Source organism: Parasteatoda tepidariorum, chromosome 7 (assembly GCF_982258835.1).
Source record: "Parasteatoda tepidariorum strain Cologne lab strain chromosome 7, Ptep-v5.0, whole genome shotgun sequence".
Classification (NCBI taxonomy): domain Eukaryota; kingdom Metazoa; phylum Arthropoda; class Arachnida; order Araneae; family Theridiidae; genus Parasteatoda; species Parasteatoda tepidariorum.
Genome location: NC_141761.1, coordinates 70,743,106 through 70,767,616, shown reverse-complemented (window position 1 = coordinate 70,767,616; position 24,511 = coordinate 70,743,106). Strand labels below are relative to the sequence as shown.

General features: G+C 30.6%; 1 protein-coding gene across 1 annotated transcript; it reads left to right on the top strand.

The window, feature by feature from the left end:
• Positions 1–1,731: 1,731 nt before the first annotated feature.
• LOC147807240 (uncharacterized) lies at positions 1,732–19,398 on the top strand. Its single transcript, XM_087168840.1, has 3 exons — positions 1,732–2,863; positions 3,081–4,024; positions 19,387–19,398. The coding sequence occupies exons 1-3, from the start codon at positions 1,732–1,734 to the stop codon at positions 19,396–19,398; spliced, it is 2,088 nt and encodes a 695-aa protein (XP_087024966.1).
• The last annotated feature ends 5,113 nt before the right edge of the window (positions 19,399–24,511 follow it).

The window sequence follows — 24,511 nt, the reverse complement described above, 5'->3', positions numbered from 1 at the left end:
CGTTGCAACAATTCACTTTAAACTCTAATACTTATGCTCGCCCTTAAAAGAAGAGCATCAAATATATTTGCAAGTATGTGAATAAAGGCAGTGATATGGCAGTATTTCGAGTTGAAAATACCAATGTGACCGCTTTTCCAGTGAATAACAACGACGAAATAACGCTCCACCAAATTGGCCGGTACATCAGCTCCAATGAAGCTGTTTGTCGCAACTTTGGATTCCCTATTCATGATCCTACCGTTAGTCATTTAGCCGTCCATCTTGAAAACGGTCAGCGCGTATATTTCACGAACGAGACAGCGATTGACAGAGCTATAAATCCACCAAGAACTACACTCACCGAATTTTTTTGAATTGTGTAATCGTGCGGATGCGTTTGATGCCTTTGCACAGACATTACTCTGTTCAGAAGTACCACACTATTTCACATGGGCTCAAACAAAAAGAAATGGACTTCCCGCAAGCAAGGCACACCGATGAAGGCCGTTGTCCCGGTTTATTCAAATCAAACGCCTTGGGGAGAGCATTTACAGTCAATCCAAGGCAGACTTAGTGCTTTTATCTTCGAATGTTGTTGGTTAATGTCACCGGCTCATTGTCATTTCAAGATATACGTAAAGTCGATGGACATCAGCATCCAACGTATAAAGATGCATGGCTTGCACTCGGCTTGCTGGAAGACGACAACCAGGTAGAATTTTATTTCTTTATTTCAATTAGTAGCAAAATGTATGCTTTCTATATATTCCTTGCATTTATAAACTTAATTTATTATCTTTTTGATCCACTACTATTTTTAAAAAAATTAAGCATATATATTAATATGTAATACTATTGTAGAAGTACGCATAAGCTTGATTTAAATACAGCGAATATTTCTGTCTAAAATTATAATTTAAATTCCGCTTAACTACCGCAGGGTAAAATCATCCTCAAAAGGATTAAAAGTTGGCAGGTTTGCAATAAGCAGTATCTCACTTCTCACGCAGTTTTCGGAAAAATTTCGGCCATTATTATTGTTTGTACATCGAACGCCGTTGTGACGTTTACAATTATCATTTCCGTGTAATTATTATTAATTTGCAGTGCTGTAAATATTAATAATAATTATTAATATTAAGAGTATTTCTACTGTATTATTCTGAAGGAAAAATATTGTGAAAGGTAGGTTAAGTAATAAAAGATAAATAAACACATTACTACTATGCTGTTTTTCATCATACGTTTACAAATATCATTTTACTATTTAAGTGTTATTCTCAAGTAAATTTTTATTAATTTATTAATCTGCAGAGCTGTCATTATTCATTCCTATTTTATAAATAATTGATACAATTATTGATTTTAAGAGTAATTCTGCTCTGTTATTTCAAAAGAGAAATATCATGAAAAGTATGTTAAATTAAAAAAGTGTGTGTGTACTTATGTATATGCGTTAGAAGTTATACTTTTTTGGCGTATGGAAAAAAATTTAAAATAATAAAAATGCTGTAATGATCAAATATAAATATTAAAATCAATCAAAAAGGTATTATTTAAGTAAAAATATATATTTTTAATTAATTCCATTCTATGGCTAACTTTATCCTGTCGTTTTCTGCGCGCGCAGCTCACAAAGTTTACTCTCATCCAAACGCTCCAAAAGAATTATAACTTAAATAAAATATAAATAAATACATAATACTTTTTTTCATCATTAAGTAATTTAATTTTTTTTAACAGCAAACAATGCCAAAACGACGTAGAGGGGCTTCTTTGGGCCGTAAAACATGTCAAGCTACATTCATGCAGAATGCAAGAGCCGAGAGAAACGCAGAACAAATCCAGCAAGACAATACTGATGCACGTGAGAGCATGGCACGATTGCATCAAGTAGAATCAGAAGATGCACGAGCTGACCGAAATGAAGAAAGAAGATTGGAACAAAGACGATCGCGCCGACTCACATTTAACAGACTAAGAGTAAATGAACAACAACGCCAACAGGCACATCGATCTTTTAACTCTCAGTCTTTCCTGCGCCTAGCATTCGAGTATGAGCCTAATGTTGAATATTATGCTCATTCAAAAGTCATAATTGGTGCTATGGACAAGGAATGCCTGCATTGCAATGCTCTTAAGTTCAAAAATGAGCCAGCCGGGATGTGTTGCTCATCAGGAAAGGTACAACTACATGTAATTGATACACCACCTGAACCATTAAAGGGTTTACTGTTTGGCACGAATCCAGATTCAAATGTGTTCCTGAAATCAATTCGGACATTCAATTCCTGTTTCCAAATGACATCATTCGGAGCAACAGAAATAGTTAAAAATAATACGGTATATGGTCAACAATTCAATTCAACATTTAAAGTCAAAGGTCAAATTTATCACAAAGTGGGCTCATTGCTGCCAATGCCAAACGAAGCGCATAAATTTTTGCAAATCTATTTCATGGGCGGCAAAGATGCGCGCGTAGACGCACGTTGTGAATACAATCACCTCAATTCATTTTTTGCCAAACGCATCGTTGGTGAGCTGGACGCTCTATTGAATGAGCACAATGAATTATTGAAAATATTCAAATCACACTTGCCTAAATTACAAAGTGATCATCACGCTATTGTCATCAGCCCTGATAAAACACCTGTTGGAGAGCATATTCGTAGATTCAATGCACCTGTTGTTGACGACGTTGCTGGAATCATGGTTGGCGATCGAACAACTGCACGACAAATCGTGATTCGTAGAAGAAATAATAATCTCCAGTTCATTGCTGAAACACACCGTTCATATGACGCTCTCCAATATCCGCTAATTTTTTGGAAGGGACAAGATGGATATTGCGTAAATATTAAACAACGTGATCCCGCAACAGGTACTTCATTCATTGTGGACTTGAACATTACTCATTTAACAAAGAACTTAATTAATTTCAATTTATCAAACTAAACTAATGTTAATTAATTTCAATTATATTTATTAATGATTTATAATTATTCATGAATTATTTATAATTGTATTTTTATTATTTATTTATAATTATATTTTTATTATTTATTTATAATTATATTTATTAGTATATATTATTACAGGAGCCGAAACAAACAAGAATGTTAGTGCGAAGGATTATTATGCGTATCAGTTGATGAATAGACGCGGTCAGGACAACATCATTCTACGATATCGTGAGCTTTGTCAACAATTCATGGTCGACATGTACGTGAAGATAGAGAGTGAACGACTACGATACTTGCGATATAATCAACAACAGCTGCGTGCTGAAGAATACATTCACTTGCGAGACGCTATTGTCAGCAGCGCCGATGCCGCCGAAATTGGTAACTCGGTCATTCTACCATCATCGTATATAGGCAGTCCACGTCATATGCAAGAATATATCCAGGATGCTCTGGCTTACGTGCGCGAGTACGGACGACCGTGTTTGTTTATCACGTTCACGTGTAATCCTAAATGGCCAGAGATTACATCATTGCTAATTCCCGGCCAAAATGCAATACATCGTCATGACATTACAGCACGTGTATTCAGACAAAAGTTAAAGTCTTTAATAAGTTTCATTACGAAATTACAAGTATTTGGTCCTACACGTTGCTGGATGTATTCGGTTGAATGGCAAAAGAGGGGATTACCTCATGCGCACATTTTGATTTGGTTAATCAACAAAATACGTCCTGAAGAAATCGATAGTGTAATTTCTGCGGAAATTCCAAATCCGTCTACTGATCAATTGCTGTTTGATATTGTTACAGTTAACATGATTCATGGCCCATGCGGCAATTTTAATCGTTTATCGCCGTGTATGGCAAATGGAAAATGTACCAAAGGGTTTCCTAAAAATTTCACTAACGATACGATCACAAATGTTGACGGATATCCAATCTATCGTCGAAGAAATTCCGATAATGGCGGACAATCGTTTATTAAAAATATCAGCAACATCGACATTGACATTGACAATCGTTGGGTGGTGCCTTATTCACCTCTACTGAGCAAAACATTCCAAGCTCATATTAATGTAGAGTTTTGTAGTTCAGTGAAGAGCATCAAATATATTTGCAAGTATGTGAATAAAGGCAGTGATATGGCAGTATTTCGAGTTGAAAATACCAATGTGACTGCCCCTCCAGTGAATAACAACGATGAAATAACGCTGTACCAAATTGGCCGGTACATCAGCTCCAATGAAGCAGTTTGGCGTATCTTTGGTTTCCCAATTCATGAACGGGATCCAACCGTTATTCATTTAGCCGTCCATCTTGAAAACGGTCAGCGCGTATATTTCACGAACGAGACAGCGATTGACAGAGCTATAAATCCACCAAGAACTACACTAACCGAATTTTTTGAATTGTGTAATCGTGCTGATGCTTTTGGTGCTTTTGCACGGACATTACTTTACTCAGAAGTACCACACTATTTCATATGGTCTCAAACAAAAAAATGGATACCCCGCAAGCAAGGCACACCGGTTGAAGCATGTCCCGGTTTATTCAAATCAAACGCCTTGGGGAGAGTATTTACAGTCAATCCAAGGCAGACTGAGTGCTTTTATCTTCGACTGTTGTTGGTTAATGTCACCGGCTCATTGTCATTCCGCGATATACGTAAAGTCGATGGGCATCAGCATCCAACGTATAAAGATGCATGCCTTGCACTCGGCTTGCTGGAAGATGACAACCAGTGGGAATGTATGCTTGCTGAAGCAGCATTGAACTGTACTGCTAAGCAAATTCGTGTACTATTCGCTATAGTATTAACTACATGTTTCCCGGGCAGAATAGAAACTTTATGGGATAATCACAAAGATTCGATGACTGATGATATACTGTATCACCATCGCACACGTTGTAACGATCTAACGATAGCATTCAGCGATGCTATGTACAATGAAGCACTGATTGCTATTGAGGATCTTTGCATTACTATTGCCAACTTGCCTCTCAGTCATTTCGGTATGCTTTCGCCAAATCGAAGTGCATCTGATTTTTTAAACAATGACATGAATCGTGAACTTCATTACAATACAGTAGAAATGGCAGCTATTGTGACTCGCAATGTTCCACTGATGAATGAGGAACAAAGGAACATATATGACCGCATTATGCTCGCAGTTTCGGCAGGTCAAGGTGGATTTTTTTTTTGGAAGCACCAGGTGGAACTGGCAAAACATTTATTATTTCGCTAATTCTCGCTGAAATACGATCAAATAATGGCATCGCGTTGGCCGTTGCATCATCTGGCATTGCGGCAACTTTATTGGATGGAGGCAGAACAGCTCATTCAGTATTTAAGCTGCCACTAAATATTCAAAACAACCCGGACTCAGCGTGCAGCATAAAAAAGCAATCGTCTATGGCCACAGTGTTGAAACACTGTAAAATTATCATCTGGGATGAATGCACAATGGCTCACAAACATTCGCTTGAGGCGTTAAATAGGACATTGAAAGATATAAAGAACAATGACAAATTATTTGGCGGCACTCTGCTACTCCTTTCAGGTGATTTCAGGCAAACACTTCCCGTCATTCCGCGTTCAACGTACGCTGATGAGATCAATGCTTGCTTGAAATCATCTCCACTGTGGTATAATGTTGAAAAAGTTCAACTAACAGTAAATATGCGAGTCCAAATGCTTCAGGATCCATCTGCTGAAACATTCTCAAAACAATTGCTAGATATCGGTGATGGAAAAGTTACCAAGGATGAGACAGGATGCATAAAATTACCGGAGGATTTCTGCACAATCATTGATTCAAAAGATGCTCTCATTAACCTTATATTTCCCGATTTACACACGCAATACATTAATCATGAGTGGCTTGCAGAAAGGGCGATTTTAGCAGCAAAAAATGTGGACGTCAACGAATTGAATCTGAAAATACAACAGTTATTGCCAGGTAACATGGTGACATACAAATCCGTTGATGCAGTTTGCGATCCTATGGAAGCTGCATATTTTCCAACAGAGTTTTTAAATTCATTGGATTTACCAGGCATGCCACCGCATAATTTAGTACTTAAAGTTGGATCTCCTGTTATTTTGCTTCGTAATTTGAACCCACCACAGCTGTGCAACGGCACGCGATTGGTCGTTAAAAAATTAATGAACAACGTTATCGAAGTCATTATTTTAAATGGAAAATTCCGGGGTGAAAGTGTATTACTTCCACGAATCCCTATTATACCCACAGATGTGCCAATTCAATTTAAACGCATTCAATTCCCCATTAGATTGGCATTTGCAATGACTATTAATAAATCTCAAGGCCAAACAATGTCTGTTTGTGGCTTAGATTTGAGCACACCATGTTTTTCACACGGACAATTATACGTGGCATGCTCTCGAGTGGGTAAACCATCCAGTTTATTTGTGTTAGCAAAAGACGGAATGACAAAAAATATTGTACACTCCATTGCACTAAGAGATTAATATTGTTTACTAATATTTTCAGAATTAGTTGTATATATAATTTATAAAAAAAAGTTACAATAAATTTAAAAAATTATTATTTGGTGTGTTGTTATTTTCACCTTCCGTCATCGTTCACAGCGCTCCATGCCACTGCCACTCACATACCACATACGCACACACTTACAATAAATAAGATATATTTTCATACTCTAGAAATAAATCATATGGCAAAACAACGTTTGCCGGGTCAGCTAGTATATATATATATATATATATATATATATATATATATATATATATATATATATATATATATATATATATATATATATATATATATATATATATATATATATATATATATATACATATATATATCATGCGTATATTAATATAAGAAAGTTGAAACATGTTAATGGTAGATTATATACTTTCTGCAATTGTTTCCCTTTTATATACAACAGTTAAACAGTAAAAATAAATGTGACATTTACACAAATTCTTTCTTTTTCTTTTATATAAGTTTCTATAATACTTAAGCTACTTAAATAATGACGAGAATTATACAACAAATAAATTGAATATATGGTTCAGATTCAGCATTCAGATAAAAAGCAAAGCCTTATAATTTCGTTTTTCCATCATCTAAAATCGTGGTCTGGAGATCATTCAATAACATTCTTTATTGCAGCTGCTGCTAGGTAAGGGTCAATTATGAGTTTCACTTTTGGCATCTACTGACTGTTTATGGCTGCAAGTACTTAAAATAATAATTCGAATATTTTTGCATACATTTATTAAATATAACCATGTAGCAAAAATGAAAAAATACGCATAGTAAATTTATTGGTAGAGATTAAAATTTACAAGGAAGTACAGTCTGGTTTACTCGTGCTTTGTTAAATTTAAAATAATATCTTAGAACTATGTTTTTCATTATTAGACAAAATCCGTATAGTCTTGGCAGTAGAGGATTTTACCTAGAAAAATGGGTGGATTTTTTATTCTTTTTATACTTATATTTCACATCGTTAGTTTGTGATGAGCACAAACTAACGATTCAAATCAAGCCTATTTTGATGATTATTAAATGTGCCTTCCTCCATTATATTTTGTTTGATTTCAGCTTTTTTTGCTGTTTTATTTGTTTTCCCCCCTCCTCTTACTTATTTAAGTGCCCACCCTCAATGTCCAAGCTAGAACCCCGAACCCCAAGAACATAATTATCGTTGCAATTTCAGTATTTCATACAAATCTTATTAAGAAAGCAAATAAAGCTTATTTAATTTTTAAGTGCTTGAATTGAGACATAGAATCTCTATTCAAGGAGCTACTGTCAAAATGTTTCTAGTAGCATCATCCAAATGTTTTTTTTAAAGAAAAAGTTACGGTTACTAGAATAATGATTTTACTTGTTTAACATTTTATTTGTTTCTATGGTGATTTAAACTATAACGGAAAATATAATCTAACTATGAGTTAAAACTGTATTTAACAAACTGATTTAACTTTTATCTAATTTTCAGATGACGAAAAAAACTAAACTTAATATAGCTGGAATAAATGTTATTATATAAAAAATATAATAACATTTATTCCAGCTATATTAAGTTTAGTTTTACGTACCATGCCACCTCAACTGTTAAAAAACCAAAGCCGATTTTCATCATAATCCAGAGATTTTTTCCTAAAAATATCATTATAAATATTACTTTCTTAAATAAATGAAGATATCAATTTAAACATTTTGTAAAGCAGTTGATAGCATTTTTTATTTTAAAACTATGTAATAAAAATTTAGTTGCATTTCACCTTAAAACCTAGTCAAAATTAATATTGCTTTGAAATTTTTTTAATTATTTTAGTTTTCAATTTATATTTATATTATATGGCTTTATTTTATAGTCTCAATAATGTAGATAATAATTGCGCCAATGTAGGAAAATTTTTCTCTATCTCTTTTTATTTTTCAAAATAATTCTTTTAGGAAAAACAAGGTGACTGATAAATCTTTCAAATTTATGTTAAGGCTACATGGCTAGATTTTGGGTAATCTTTCAGCCTTTATTTTTATTCGAGAAACTTGCTAGCTGCTTGATTAAATATTTATAGCTGTGACTGCTATAAGCAGCGATATTATTCTCTAACAATTATTCTATAAGCTATCGATAAAATAACAAAACTAACCGAACTAATTAAAAAACCCAATTCTTTCCTCAATTTCGATATGTCAGTTATTTTGATTTTAAAAAATTAAAAAATAAAGCTTCTCTACTTTTTAAGAGATCTTTTTACTAAACTGTCTCTTTTAAAATTTCCTTACACCTCTTACTCAAAAATAAATTATATATAATGTCACGTAACATTTTATTAAACTTTAGATTATTTTTTAATAATCTGCTCATCTAGTTATTTGTTTATCATGCATCTTTCAAATCACTTCAATATATCGAAAATCTTTAAAGATAATTGACTTATATAAGCTAATGTAAATGTTAAGACAGAAACTATAAATTTCTACTTACTTGGCTAACAAATAAAATTAATCTAGAAACAATGTTCTTTTTTGAAGTTACATATTAAAGACACGCAGTGAAACATATTTGCATTAAACCTTGTATATATAGCCTTTTGAAATATATCTATAAGTAAGAAATACTTTTCAACAATGAAACTGTAAATGTCAATTTTAAAATGATGCAATATGCAAAAAAAAAAAAATGAAAAAAATCGAATGAAAATGTGGAATAAAAGGAGGAAAGAAAGATTATCTAACTATTTCCAATTTATTACATATTAATTGGACAATGTTAAAAAAATTCGAGATAGTCTCATTCTTCAATTTTTGATACATTTAAAGTTATATTCTTCTCTATTCTGTTATGTTCTAAAGTTATATTTTCGGAGCTTTAAAGTAAAATTTGTCATGAAACTATTACGAAGAGCTTTTAAATTATCATGATCAATTATTTGAATTTTTTGGTACAAAAAATTAAAATATGTTAAATTGAATTACAGTAATGAGAGTGCGTGTTTATTTTACAAGTTACTGCTGCCATCTTGTGTGAATTAAAAACCCAGAGAAATATTTTTGAATGATGCTGTCATCTGGTGGTCATACTTGTAAAATATTATGTTTTTGATCACAAAGTATCATTAAGTTGTTTAAAATGTCTTAAGACAGAACAACAAATGTAGTTTTTTTTAAATATGTCTGCCAATGTGTGCCTAAAAGTCTTTTAAAATGTACCTGCTGTTGGGTAATTAAATGTCTTTTAAAATGTACCTTTAATTGAAATGTAAATGTCATGAGTACCTAAAGATTAAATACTTTTCGTTTCAAGATTAAAACCATGCTCATTACAAAATGCTTTTTTTTTAATAAATAAAAAAATACTTTTTTTTCGCGCAAAAAAAAGATCGTTTACAAAAGGATTTATCTTGTTTTTAATAATTTCGTTTTAATTATCTTATTTGTAATAATTTCGTATTTATTATTTCTGTTTTTTAGCATATTAAAAATAAATATATCGTGAATACAGAATATCAAACATGCAAATGTGGGAATCATGTTCATAAGTATAGTATAAAATAATTATTTTTTTCCTATTCAAAACGGTTATTAACAATTTTTAACTAGCCCAAAAAGAACTGCCGATTAAAACTTAGAAATAATACCAACTTATAATAATATTGTAAGTATAATTTAAGTACAATTTATTCATCACTATATTCCAGGGAAGAACGCAGAACAGAGTTTCACTCAGCGTTTTGGTACTATAATTAATTCTGCTTATTCTACCATGAACAATTTGCTTATTCTACCAAAGCCGAATTAACAGGTGTCCCCAAAATGATCGAATGGAATTTAAAAATATTAATTAAAGAAAAAAAATAAAAGATGGGATTTAAAATATTAATTAAAGAAGAAACAAATGGGATATAAAAATGCTAATTAAGGAAAAAAAATAAAAATGCAAAACGAGAGAAAATTTCATTTAACCGCATTTTGTTTACGATGATTTTACCCTATAACAAATTGTTTATAATTTATATTACAAAAAACCTTTATTATATTATAATAAAACAATGTTTTCTGCTGCATATCAGCCCATTCCGATTGAAATATTTGCAGTAACTTTTATTAATGTTGTCCAAATGTTATTCCTCGTACCATTTTGAAAATATTGTTTTGTAGTTTTTCTGAGTTGTCAGTTCCATGCGTTAAATAATTTTGGTAATTGTTGTTACCGGTATCTTCTGACAATGACGATAAACTGAATTTGTCTCTCCATTCATTTCAAATTTTGCTTAATTTTGGACTACCCAAGTATTGCGTCCCCATGAACTCTTTTACTAATGTTCACCTGTGGGATGTTTCCTGTCAAATTTCAATCATGAAATCTAAGCTATTACGTTGGCATTAAAAAATTTCTGATTCGCTTCTCTAGAGAAACCATTTTGGTTGATTTAAAACATAGCCATTCAGTTTGTTACTAAAAATCATTGTATTAGAATTCCACGATATATTTTCTTTAGAAATCGGAATAAATTTATTATTTTTCAATAGATCCCTTAGCATGCAAGATCTGATCGTAACGGAAAGGCTTACTTGTTGGCCAAGAAACGAAAGACTGATTCGTAAGATACAAATATGCACATTCAGAATAACTTACAAAAACGCATTTTATACGACAATTATTGATACGTTCATAGTTGACACACCAGTAAAGTGAATAAGAAAATTCTGAATCAATATTCAGGACAGTTGAAAATGTTTTTCCCACAAACCTCGTTAGGGAGTTTTAGACATTTTTGGTCAAAGACAGACCACGACGTCATGGCAGAATATGTTCATAAGATATGCATCACCCCGTCAAACTCATGCGAGTTCTGTAAAGAAGTGTGCTATATGAATGCTGAGAATGTTTATATCGAGTAAATGAGAGAGTGAAACCGGTAAACCAGGGCTCGAAGAAAGTCAGAAATTTTACCCGTCCCCGAGGACGGCTTGTCCAACAATGTACCCGTCCTCCTTTGAAACTAACCCGTAGCTTCTAAATAAATAAAAATATAATTTTCTCTTATTTATTACAAACATTTATATAGATTAAACAATGAATTGGTAGTTACTAGGATTACAAATACTAGGTTACTAATAGTAAAACCTTGTATTTCTTTTATGAAATAATTTATTTCTTTTATGAAATAATTTAAATGACAAAGGTCAAGTTATCTGGAATGTCAATTTATCCGAGGGTACTTCGTTTTTAAAATGAAACAAATATGACGTTAGCAGTTCCACAATCAAGTCAATGATTTACAGAGGTTTCTGCACAGAAATATGAAAGGGGTTTTCCATTTAGGTGGATGTTCATAATTGCGTTTAACGCTTCTTGTTTAAGACCAGTAAGTAATGTGTTTTTTTTGTAAGCTCATTGCTGAAAAGCCCCTTTCAACCGCTGCAGTACTCCCAGACAGAGAAAACATCAATTCCAAACAGCGCAGTATGTTGCTATATTTCCAGATTAGAGGGTCATTTTAGAAGTGAGGCTCTAGACTCTTGTAAGACAACAAAAACTGAAAATGTATCACGAATATTAACGGAAAAATGGCCGTCCGCGCGGACGTCGGATTCGAGAAATTTGTTGTCCGCAGGGAATTTTTGACCGCCGAGGACGGCGGACGGGTGGTTTTTCGAGCCCTGCGGTAAACTATATGCTCGAAATTTTACCCCCCTTTTTTGTTGTTGTTTGTTTTGTTTGTTTCGGAAGAATTGGGTAGCTTGATTTCGGTTGGTATTCCAAAATAAAGTAATATGAAACAGCAACAGTTTTTTCTTCTCTTTTTGTCATCTGGAATTAGCAACAAAAACAAATTAAAAATGGGGAAAATTGAAGTAAAATTGAGCAATGACCTTCAGGAATAATTTTAACTTTTAAGGGTGTTTTTCATTAGAAGGATGATACCAGAGGTATTACTCGCAGAGGGTGTTGAGTGTTTTTTTTTCCAGTTATATTATTAGTTGAAAAAATAATATGAAAAAGTAATACACAGAAAATAAATTATAAAAAAATAATATATAAAATACTTGTTTTGTCAATTTAGAAGTAATAACTAATTTAGATATAATTATATATTCGCAATTATGCAATTTAGATCTAATCATACAGTTTTTACCACGAATTTAGAATTCAATTTCATTCACTCTGTAGACTGTATCATTGTTTCCAAAAATTGCTTTCAAGAATCTTTTCTTTTTGATCTGTTTTTTTTCCAATAAATTGTACTTTAAAAGGCTAAAACTAAAAAAAAATTACTTTAATGCAACAAAAGAACGATAGTTGTAAGCAATCAATGCTACTAATGAACTCCGTTTAAGCAATTTATTTTTGAAATTAAAATTTGACTGATAAATGACTGGAAAATTAAGCATTTTAAAATAGATTCCAAATCAATATCAGATATTGGGTGTAATTTTTATTCTTATTTTTTTATGCTTATTTTACTTTCCATAATTTATTTCTTCTTATCAATATGAAATCAACAAAAAATGATTTTCTAACGAATAAAACTAATCACGTAAGAAATTAGCTTAGATTAAGAGTAACCGATTTATATAGATATTTTTGATCCTTATAAGACTTGCTGTTAAGCTGCATTAATTTTACTATAAATAGATCAAAATCTATATTGGAGTTCAATCCCGAAGACAGAGGGCTGAAAGCTCCTTCCAACTCTTACTAACTATCTTCACAAGAACAAATAATCCCCAGTGAAGAGTAAGAATGCTAATGCTTCTACAATATCATTGAAAGAGCTCCACAGTTTTTCTCTTAATTGAACTTAAATAAGTGCAAGAGAACAAGAAGGTGCCCTTTAAACCCCATGAAAATTTAACATTTTCTGTAACTTTTTATTTTCTCTAATTTGAACTATTTCTTTCGTCATAATGTAGTTCCATATTGAATTCACTGCTAGTCAGAAGCTGGTGGTTCTTTTCTAAGTTTTATACTTTAATTAAATAATATGTTTGGTGCGTTTGCCTGGCTTAAAAAATTATGATAATACAGGATTAAAAAATTAATAATAAATTACTGGAACATTTTCTGCTTTCTTCTGTGCTCATAATTAGAACTTTTTCTTTCGTTACAACGTTGCTCCATATTGAATTAAATCCTAGTCAGAAACTAATGAAGCTATTATTTTAAGTTTTATGCTATTATTAAGAAGGTTTTTCGGAGTTCTTTTGCCAAGGAAAATAAATAAAAAAATTAAACATATTTAAATTGCCCTACTCTCGGAGCAAAAATATAACTTTAAACTGTTTATCTCTTCTTGCTGTAAAGAATTAGCTGGGCATTAGAGCGAACAAATAACTAAAATATTTTTAAAGTATTGAACATTTTCAAAATCGCTAATTTTGTCGAGATTTTTCTACTTAGATGAAAATTATCAAATCAATGCCTTATTTAAATTTTTTCAAAATTTTTAAGAGCACAGGTAATGTAGCGATGGAGTAAGTTTCTAAATATAAAAAAATTAGACCATACGCTCTTTTCATTTTCTCAAAATTATGGCGTTGTGGCCATGTTGACTTTGTGCGTCATTTACAGAATAAAAACGGAGGAGGCTGACTAAAGATGAGCTGAAATTTAACCGTCATGAGTAGCTGTTTCAAACTCACTTCAGTTATAAAAATAGCATATTATTCACACACAAAAAAAAACAAGCAAAACACGTAGTTTCAGGCGACTTCAGAGCCTTTGAAAAACAGCCTTCAATAGTGAGTTTACCTTGTGATCTGAATTAAAAAAATTATGTTAATAAAAAAATTTAAAAAAAGAATAATAAATTCACGGAACATTCTGTATTTTCTTTTGTGCTTATAACGCATGTCTATTTTTTTTAAATAAAAAGAAACACTCTTTTCATTCATTTTTTTAAAAAAAATATGCATTAAAATTGTGTGCAAAAACTTTTGGTTTGGCAGCATTAAACTAATATTTAAAACTGTGTGGGAAATGTTTTAATGCTTTCACCCAAATTATTTTGCAGACTTTGCAAAAATAAACTTATTTACACACACTTAGAAAAGAAATATTTCATTAAATATTTAGCCGAGCTGTATGCTCTGAGAACATTGTAGCTAGTGTTAAATTCGTGTATGATTCGCTGAAAAAAGCCTTTTTTAAATCAAATATAATACCTTCATATATTTATTGAAAATTTTGATTTCCTTTAAGGTTAGGTCTTAGATAATTAATTTTTTCAATAATATAAATTGAAACTCATAGATATCGGTATAAACATAGATATCGGTATAAATTATAAAGATATAGATATAATAATACCTGCAACATACAGATAGAAGTTTTGCCCGAAAATTAGTTGCGTTATTTGTTGTTTTATAAAATTATTCTAATTTAATTGGTAAATATTATAATAATAAAAAATATTTTTTACAGAGAAACAGTTTGTTTTTTGTACTTCCTGTTTTTATAGAGTCAATGGCTTTCATACATTCTTACACACACGCCTATTGATTTAATTCTTTCCTAGAATAGCAGCATTTTATCGAATATAAGTTCACACATGGGATTTGTTCAAATATAAAACTTAGCTAAAGGCCAACTAACTTCATTCACGAAAGAGCGACTCAGTGTATTGTTTGAAAAATCGATTTTTCGCTCTTCTAAAAAGCATTTTATAATTACCAGTGGATCGTGACATACAATACAAAATATCTCTGACAGCAAATTCTATTTCATATTGCTATTATAATGTTCCTGGAAAAGATTGGAACTCTTTATTCTCTGAAAATAAGCACATATTTTGAATCTATAAAATAATTATTTACACGCATTTTTTAAATATTTTAATAAATACTTATTTGAGCTGCGCCCCTCTGGAAAAGTTTGTGTATTTGTTCTTGAATGCTTATACGATTAACTCAAAAAAAGGTTTTCCAAAATAAAGTTTTATGCGTTCGCATATTTTATTCAAAAGTTCCCTTTTCCACGGTTGGGTTTGTTCTAGTTAGAGTTTTCGATATAAGTAATGCAGATATAAAGAAACCGATATACATGCATATATAACAGTTATAATAAAATCTACAACAAACAGAAAGAAGTTCTGACCGTAAAGTAGTAATAGTATTTGCTGTCTTAGTTATTATTACATAAATTGTTGTTTTCAATTTAAAATGGAAAGGTGCATTTAGGTGCATTTTTCAATTATTTTGTATGCACCGTCATGTGGGGTGACTTTGTGCAACGAGGGGTGACTTTGTGCAAACTGTCATTTTTTCAATTTTTGCGTCGTGCCATCTAGAGGTATTTTTTAAAGTTCGGTGTCAACTGATTTGAGCTGTCAACATAACGAACTAGTGGTTTACCATGAACTGGCAATGTAAAGATCATCGTTCCTGAAAAATTGCGAGCCCAAGTTACAAACAATTTCAAATTTTTTAACGTTGCAAAATCAGAGGCTGGAAAGTTCAAGTTATCCTGGCCAGGAAAGTAGGATACATTTCAAAAGTCTTATAAATTGAGATAACAAATCATGCATTAATTTTGTTTTTAATTATTATAATGCTAGTTATTAAATAATTAACAGTTTGCACAAAGTCACCCCTCAATGTACAATGTCACCCCATCTGACGGTAAGATTGGATAGCTAATTTGCCGAGATTATAATTCCAGGAATTTAAAATTTTTTGCAAACACCTCGTCTTCATTAAGACTGCAATTTACTTTGGGGTTTAGTGAAGATTGAATATTAATTTTTAAAAAATCAAAAATTTTTAAAAAATCAAATTAAAATGATTTTTTTTAATAAATTTCACGAAAAAGTCATTAAAATGAGAAAAAATTTTTTAAAAAACCCTGACTTAACATTAAGAAAAAGTTTCGTAATTTTATTCCAAATAGTAATAAATTTCGAGATATAAAGTAAAAATCATAGGAAAAACAAGATAACACATATTTAAATACTTATAATAATTAGAGTTTCGATAATTATTTCTGGAAAATCTTTTATAATTTTTAAGTTGAAAAACACTGAATATCATTCGATGCATTTAATATTGCACGAAAATGCTATCTTTTAGAAAATCTGTGACCAATCGAATTAGTATCGAATTGAAAATATCAATTTCCTTGGGTCCCTGAAAAAGCAGCTGTTTCTAACTTTCTGTATTATGAACTTGAGTAAGATTTATTTTCTCTATCAAGACTGTTTTGCTTGGAGATAAGTTGCTTAAGAAATTTATTATTTTTAATATTCCTTGTTGATGAACTATAAGTTGACCTTCAAGAAGATGGATAATTTTAGGAGACTTAATAGCGAACTTAACTGATTGCGGCAGATGGAAAATAGGATTCGTGTCTCGATATAAGTCCTTTTAAGTGAATATATCAGAAACTTTATTTAAAAAAATCAATGCTACTCGGTTAGTGGTATTATGAAAACAAGTTCGCCAGCAAGTGATTTACACAGGCTACTGATAATGCACCTCGGTGCATTGAGTATAACAATACCTTTGTTATTGTACATACAAAGGAAGGATTACATTTTATTGTTGGGGGCATATTGATACTATGGAGGCGGTGATCATCATTCCAAATTTTTAGTGCTAGTTCAGGTATCATCATTAACTTTTGGCCGTTACAGATACATCTTAATTTCGATGTAATATAATGATCAGAGAAATTAATAAAATCCTTTAAGAAAAACTGGTTTATTAAAAGAAAATGACCATAATTCAAAATATAAAAATAGAGAAAAGCCCCTTAAAGGGATGACGATAAATAATTTTCTTCATATCGAGAATTTTTGTTAAGATTGATATCCAACCGTTGGGACTGGATGGCCCAAAAGGGCACCCCTAATCGCCAAAAAATGGATATTGAAAAGTGTTTCCCAAAAAGTTGTTCCCAACGGAGAGTAGGGAGCATGAAATGTGATCCAAGGTTGGTGAATAATGGAAAGATAATCTTGCCAAAAATAAAACAAATATAATGAATATTATATTTGAAATAATTTAGATATCGCGAATCCCAAAAAAATGTTAGAATTACTGCAACCATGAAACTGAAACATATTCGTGGTAAGAAATACAGAAGAAAGAGTTATAAATAGATTTTTCTTTTTCGATTTAGTGAATTAATGAGTCTACATTAGTATTGAAATAAAAAAAGTTAGCGGCTACTTTCATCGCTAAGAAAAGAATCAAATATGTTATATTCACTTTTTATAAATTTTGATAAAAATTGAATAATTGATTTAGTTTAATTAAAATTCGGTTAAGAATGATTAAAAAAATAAGTTTAAGAAGTTAAAGAAATTTTAAAAGGTGGGAAACATGTAATGCCTTGTGTGGCATCACATATACCATAATAGAAATTAAATTAAAAAGGAAAATATAAAAATATAATTGCGACCGTGCATGGCGTTATTAAAATTTGTACTAAGTTATGGTTTTCAATGTGACCAAATTTTTCTTGCTGCTGCTTATTATTTTGTTACTGTCTGTATGCGGCAATATTTGTATTTTCCACAATTATTCTTTAAGTAATAGTACAAAATTTTTGTTCAACTTCTCAGGAGGAAATCCCTTTTTTACAAAAATCACAAACAAACGAAAAATCCCCCCAACTGGACCAACTAGTTCTTCCATAAAAGGAATTGAACATTACAAAGACTAACGGGAATAAAAAGTCTACATAAAAATAATGCCTAAAAACACACAGAGCAAAGTTGGGTTGACAACAACAATGTTAAAAATCTTCTGGTCTTCAATTCAAAATTTCAAAATTCTTTTTCTCTTCACGGCTACTACAAATTGAAGAAGAATACTGAGCGGTGGTTACGTGCAGCTGCGAATACTTTTCGAAATGATTTTGGAATAAAATAGCCTCTCTTTATTTTGGAACGGTATAAGATGGTTGGTTTACTTGGATATTCGACGTTCCCCCCCCCCTCCAGATATGGTCCTGTTAAAAAATAGTTTGCTTCAATTTCTCCTAAAACTTTCTGGTGTTTATGATTCATCATTAGAAGAAACTAATTATTTTCCTATCAAATCTCGTCTATGGTTTTGTGTTTGGTTTTGGAGTTGTCTTCATTGACTAGATTGAACTTTCATCAGATATGTATCCTTTAAATTAATACAAACTAAAGAACATCCTTGCCTTGCCCGAGATTCAAACCTAGAACCTTTCTGATACAAGGGCAGTTCCCTAACCCCTACGCAGGCCGGTCGGCTTATTATTGCATATGATTCATAGGATTTTACCTAATGATAGTGTTTATATTGAAATTCCGGTAAATGGGAGCAAACAATACAATCTATTCTGGATTTACACTGAGTGGCCAAACTATTATGACCACCCCATCAGTACGACGCATAGCGCCCCTATACGGCGCAATGTGCGTCGAACAGTCCGTTTAGAGACGTTCACTGTTGCTCCTTGATTAAGATCACTTGCAATTTGTCTTCATGCTGCTATCCTGTAGCGCTGCACAACCCTGGCCAGCCTTTTCTCTGATCGAGCATTCAGTACCCTGTGACGACCACAAGTCTGACGTTGAGACCCGGTTTTTTGCTTGATTGTCCATTCTTTGTACACATTAATAACTGCTGCACTAGAACACTTCACAAGTGCAGCCGTTTTACTGATACTCGTTCCGACACATCCCGCACCCACAATCATTCCACTTTGAAATTCAGTTAAATCACTTTTCCTTCCCATATCTGAGCAAGCAACACAGTATAACTGATGACTTACTTGTCCAGCATTCACGTGTTATAGTTATCTTGCCCTCTAGCGGCAGCGCTGTGACGCAATAACTCATTTGCATAAAACTCTGAGGTGGTCATAATAATTTGGCCACCCAGTGTATATAATTGTTGAACTAAATCTGTATCTATATAAATTAATGTCTGTTTCTTTCCATTAGGATGAAGACTAAAAAATCTTACTAGATAGTTTTGTTCAGCTATTCGTAATAGCAAAAGAAAGCTGTAATTTGGCATTTTTAACTTGGGAAAATCAATTAAAAAATAATGAATAAATTATAACGCATTTGGAAAGCGAATAACATTTAAAAGTTTAGAAGTCTGTAAAAAACTTCATTTATATTCAAATGTCATTAATTTTTGATCTAATACCATTGAAATACTTCCTCTCAACACTCATTCATTATATCTTCGAAACTACACTACATCTACTGTTTTTCATATCATACTGTTATCATTTCATGCAATCATTAGCCTCAAAATTTCGTTAAATTAGTGAGAAAAATTTGACTTTTTTTTAGTCTATTTTTTTCACAAAAAAATATTCAACTTGCTAGTATTCTGTTAAATATTTTAGCTTTTATTCTTTTATGGTCAATAATTACTCACGATAAAATAAATACTGTTATAAAGTACATTTCTTTTATTATGAGTAATATTCGAATTCAGTACTTATTATTTTATCCAATGGACTGCTCTGTTTAATTCATATATATATTGTATATATATATATTGTATATATATATATATATTGTATATATATATTTATATATATATTGTATATATATTGTATATATTTTCCTTTTTTAGGATTAACTTTTCCTTGTAGAATTTTTAATATGGGTATGGTTTATTACAACCTCGTACATCTTAATTACAACCTTTACGAGGTATAATTTTTATTGCTGTTTTCTCAGCAACCTTAAATATACCTCAAATATACCTCAAATCAACCTTAATACCTCAAAAATACCTCAAATCAACCTTAAATATACCTTAAATTTTCGTAAAGATCTGTTCCTTGTAAAGATTCTGTTATAAAAAGTGTATAAGATTTCTTTTCTTCGTTACCATCCACTTATATTTTTGTAAGTAAAACTGCAAAATAAATCATTTTGTGTGTTGAAAGCTGCTTATTTTATAATCAAGAGCACTGACATCATTAACTAATTCTGATTTGAACTGCAAAACGGAATGTCCTGCTCCCGCGAACAGGACACGACTGCTTTTTATGAGTACGAAATATTTTGCGTATTTTGTTTTATTTTTCATTCATTATGGAAGCTCATTATGGAACTCATTCATCATTGAACTCATCATGGAAGCTCATGTAACTCCTTTGATGGGGAAGAAATTAAACTCAATGAGATACCTGCAAGTGACGTAATGTGGGTATCTCAATCCTGATTGGTTGCTGAAACGTGGTATTTGTTTAAGTTAGCAGCTTTTCTTTCTATTCTATTTCGAGTAAGCAAAGCCCGTCAAGTATCAATTCTCTTATGAGACACATTTTATATTCTTACAAAAAGATTATTTCTCAAAGATTTCAATTATTTCACTATTTCATACTTAACACAGAGACAGGCAGGAAGCCATATAGAACATAAACAAACTAATTATGAAAAGAAGTTGCAGGTACACTGAAACAAAAATTAATCACTGTTTCAATAAAATACAAAAATAAATAATAAATCTAAGTTAAATAAAAGACGTAGACGTGAAAACTTTACATTTCAACGAATTCGATGTAGTAGCTGTATTTAACTAATTTCACGTTAATGGATATCCCAACTTATGTATAGAAATTTTGCTCAAATTTAACACGCCATTTTGATTATAAACGATCAGCTGGAGCATCTGTGGGTATCCGTGGTATTTTTCTTCTTGAAGTGCAAGTACCCAACTGTCCACTCAATTTTACAAGGAAATGCTGTTTCGTTCCCGAAACTAATTCACTGGCTACAAATAAATATTAAGACCACTGTATAACTTTGGTAAATAAGGCTTTTTTAAGAATAGGTGCATGCATAAAGGTTTTTGGATAATTCAGACTGTCTTTCAAATTACTGATTTCAAAGCTTTGATTCAAACAAAAACGCATATAAACTTCAACAAAGATATATTGACAATCCTCGTACACCGTGCAAAATAAAATTAATTTTACTAACTATTTATTTTTTATTCTTTTATTTAATGGAAGCAAAAAAAAAATTATTATAAACATTTTACATCAATCTAAAAAATTCGATTTTAAAACGTAAAGTAAAAAAAAAATGGACGAAATTGGTCAAATAGTTTTTAAGAAACCAAATTTTAAACCCGCACTTTAAAAAAAATGGTAAGTAAAACCCATTGAATAGATTACACTCACTTTTTATATTTTGCTATTTAAAATTACATTCTTAAGAAATTGAATGTAAAAATTTTTATAACTTATAATTTCAAATTTTTCAACTCTTATTAAGTTAAATAAAAAGTAGTAGATAATTATGAAAAATTATCAGAAATTACATTGAATTATTCTTAGATAAAAAAATTTAATAATTATGAAAAAAAGATTTCAATTCGTTTAAAAATCTTTTCACATAAAGCGAAAATGCAATAATGTTAATACTTGAACTATTCGGACCATATTTTTCAAACATCGTCATCACTTTTCATCACTTCATAATTTGAGGATCAAAAATATAAATCCATACAATTAATTTTTTATCATTAGCAAAGTAATTAATTAAAATTATTTCATTCGTCTAAATTCTCCATGGAATTACATTTTTATCCATGGGCCGTGGGCATACAACTTTTTGTGTAAGAATTATTGTCGTTTAACTAAGCATGACGAGAAACGTGACACATTTAAATAATATTAGAGTGGCAAATTTTTGATCGGTTATAAATGTTAAACTATGAAGGCAAGCTTTTTGAAAAATTTCATCCCCCACCAAATTTTGGGGAAGATAAATTAAAATTTCATAAGGAAAAAAAGCTTTGTTTCCCCCCAAAAAGTGCGTTTTTCGGTATAAATAACCATATTCGGATACGATAGCATGTAACTTGCTGCACTTACTTTAAAAGATTTTCCTGAGGTTCTTGAGCTTTAAAAGATTTATCCAAAAGATTTCACCAAAGCACTTTACAGAATGAAATTCTGTGCAACCACTCTGAAAGTTATAAGGTTTATTTTCTGATGGTACAGTGCGCAAAAAAAAAAAAAAAAAAAATTATAAATAAATAAACACGGGCCACTCTGAATAACTTTTGATCGGATGATATCTCGAGAATTGGTAAAGCGATTTAAAACATTGTTATACTCAGTTTAAATTTCGTTTATCCAAAGATAAGTCAATGCAAAAAATAACTTCCAGTCAATATTTATTTATTTTTTTCTTATTTAATTTAAAATAGTCGAAAAATTTTGAATTGTAAGTTATAAAATTTTTTGAATCATTTTAAAGTATGTAATTGTACACGGCAAAATACAAAATTTAAGCGCAAATTGGTCGAATAGTTCCAGAAAAATTGAGTTTTAAATATCTGACTTTATTTGAAATTATATTTCCTAGGAACTGCTCAACCTATTTCGCTCTAATTTTCTATTTTGCCATGTAAAATTACATTCGTTCAAATGATACAAAAAATTTTATACCTTACACTTTCAACCATTTTAAACCCTTCTTAAATAAATGTTAGCACTAAAAGTGACATTAAAAGCGTCAGCTGTGGTAATACTAAGGGATGACTAACTCTGTATTAGATCAATAAATGCTATGTCGAACAGATTCGAGAATATTTGATACCTGAAATGGCCATTACTTCAGAAACAAGCACGGCAAGCACATAAAAAAGACTTATTTAGAAGCTGTGTCAGATATATAGGTTGCTATTAAATGAAAACTTTTTTGGGAAATACATCTAATTTGTTTCGTGACCAAAATTTAACATTTTTCAACAATTAAAAATTTTTCGACTATTTTAAATTAAGTAAGAAAAAATAATAAATATTGACTAAAAGTTATTTTTTGCATTGACTTATCTCTGGATAAACGAAATTTAAACTGAGTGTAACAATGCCTCAATTCGCTTTACCAATTCTCGAGATATCATCCGATCATTTCATAACTGAGCTAATACTAAAATACCTCAATTTTTAGTTACTCCACTAATAACATGAAAGAAAATTAGATTTATATAACTTTCCTCCCCTGGTTATTCGCAATTCAAATCTATCAAACGCGAATAGAAAAAAATAAAACGTGATTTTTTGAAGATTTAATGTATGTTAAACAATTAATTATGAAATTAAGGGGATGATGGACGTTCAAAATACGAAAAATCCTTAAAACTTTGGGTTTTTGTTTTTTGTGATATTAAAAAAAATCATGCTTTTCTGAATAATATACAGCAAACAGAATTCAAATTGGAGCTTTTGTTAACGAGTTATAAGAGTTTCAATTTGTATGTTGTAAGTCATTTGCATTGAAAAAGATAGATTTTTCTCAGAATAAGATTTTTGGACGATTTTCCATCTTCGAAAAGTTCCTTGTGCATCAATTTTTGCTCTATTGCTCTGAAATTTTTTTCAGGGATTATTTGATGTTTGTTCTAAAGATAAAACTACAATTAGTTAGCATTGCACAAAAATTTGTGTTGCTAATATTTAAACGAAAGTTTATTAATAGTAATTTTTTGATGAAAATTTAAGAGCGATGTGTAAAAAAACTTTTGATACACATTATTGCTCCATATTGTAGTACCTGAAACAAGTTAAATACATTAAAGTACTTATAACCTCCTTTTTTGTACAAAAATAATTTTGAAAAAAGCAAAACTGATGCGCAAGGGACATTTTATGTATTGCTAATTTATCGTTAATTAAAAATATACTTTTAGCTGTAAGTTGAAAAATAATTAACGTTTTCTTTAAAAAAATTATACACGGGCTTCTATTGAGCTTACCAATATTCAATAAAAATTTCATATGGCTAGGAGGAAAATTAAAATTTTTGGTTTTGAACGTCCATTGTCCCCTTAAGTAATTTAGAAAAATTATATATGTATATATATATATATATATATATATATATATATATATATATATATATATATATATATATATATATATATATATATATATATATATATATATATATATATATATATATGTATATATATATGTATATATATATATATATATATATATATATATATATATATATATATATATATATATATATATATATATATATATATATATATATATATATATATATATATATATGTATACAT

What these genes read in the sequence shown, in the direction of transcription:
- LOC147807240 (XM_087168840.1), top strand. Translation starts at nt 1,732, where the DNA reads ATGCCAAAACGACGTAGAGGGGCTTCTTTGGGCCGTAAAACATGTCAA. An exon ending in ACAACGTGATCCCGCAACAG is followed by an intron (nt 2,864 to 3,080) that starts GTACTTCATTCA and finishes ATATTATTACAG; the next exon opens with GAGCCGAAACAAACAAGAAT.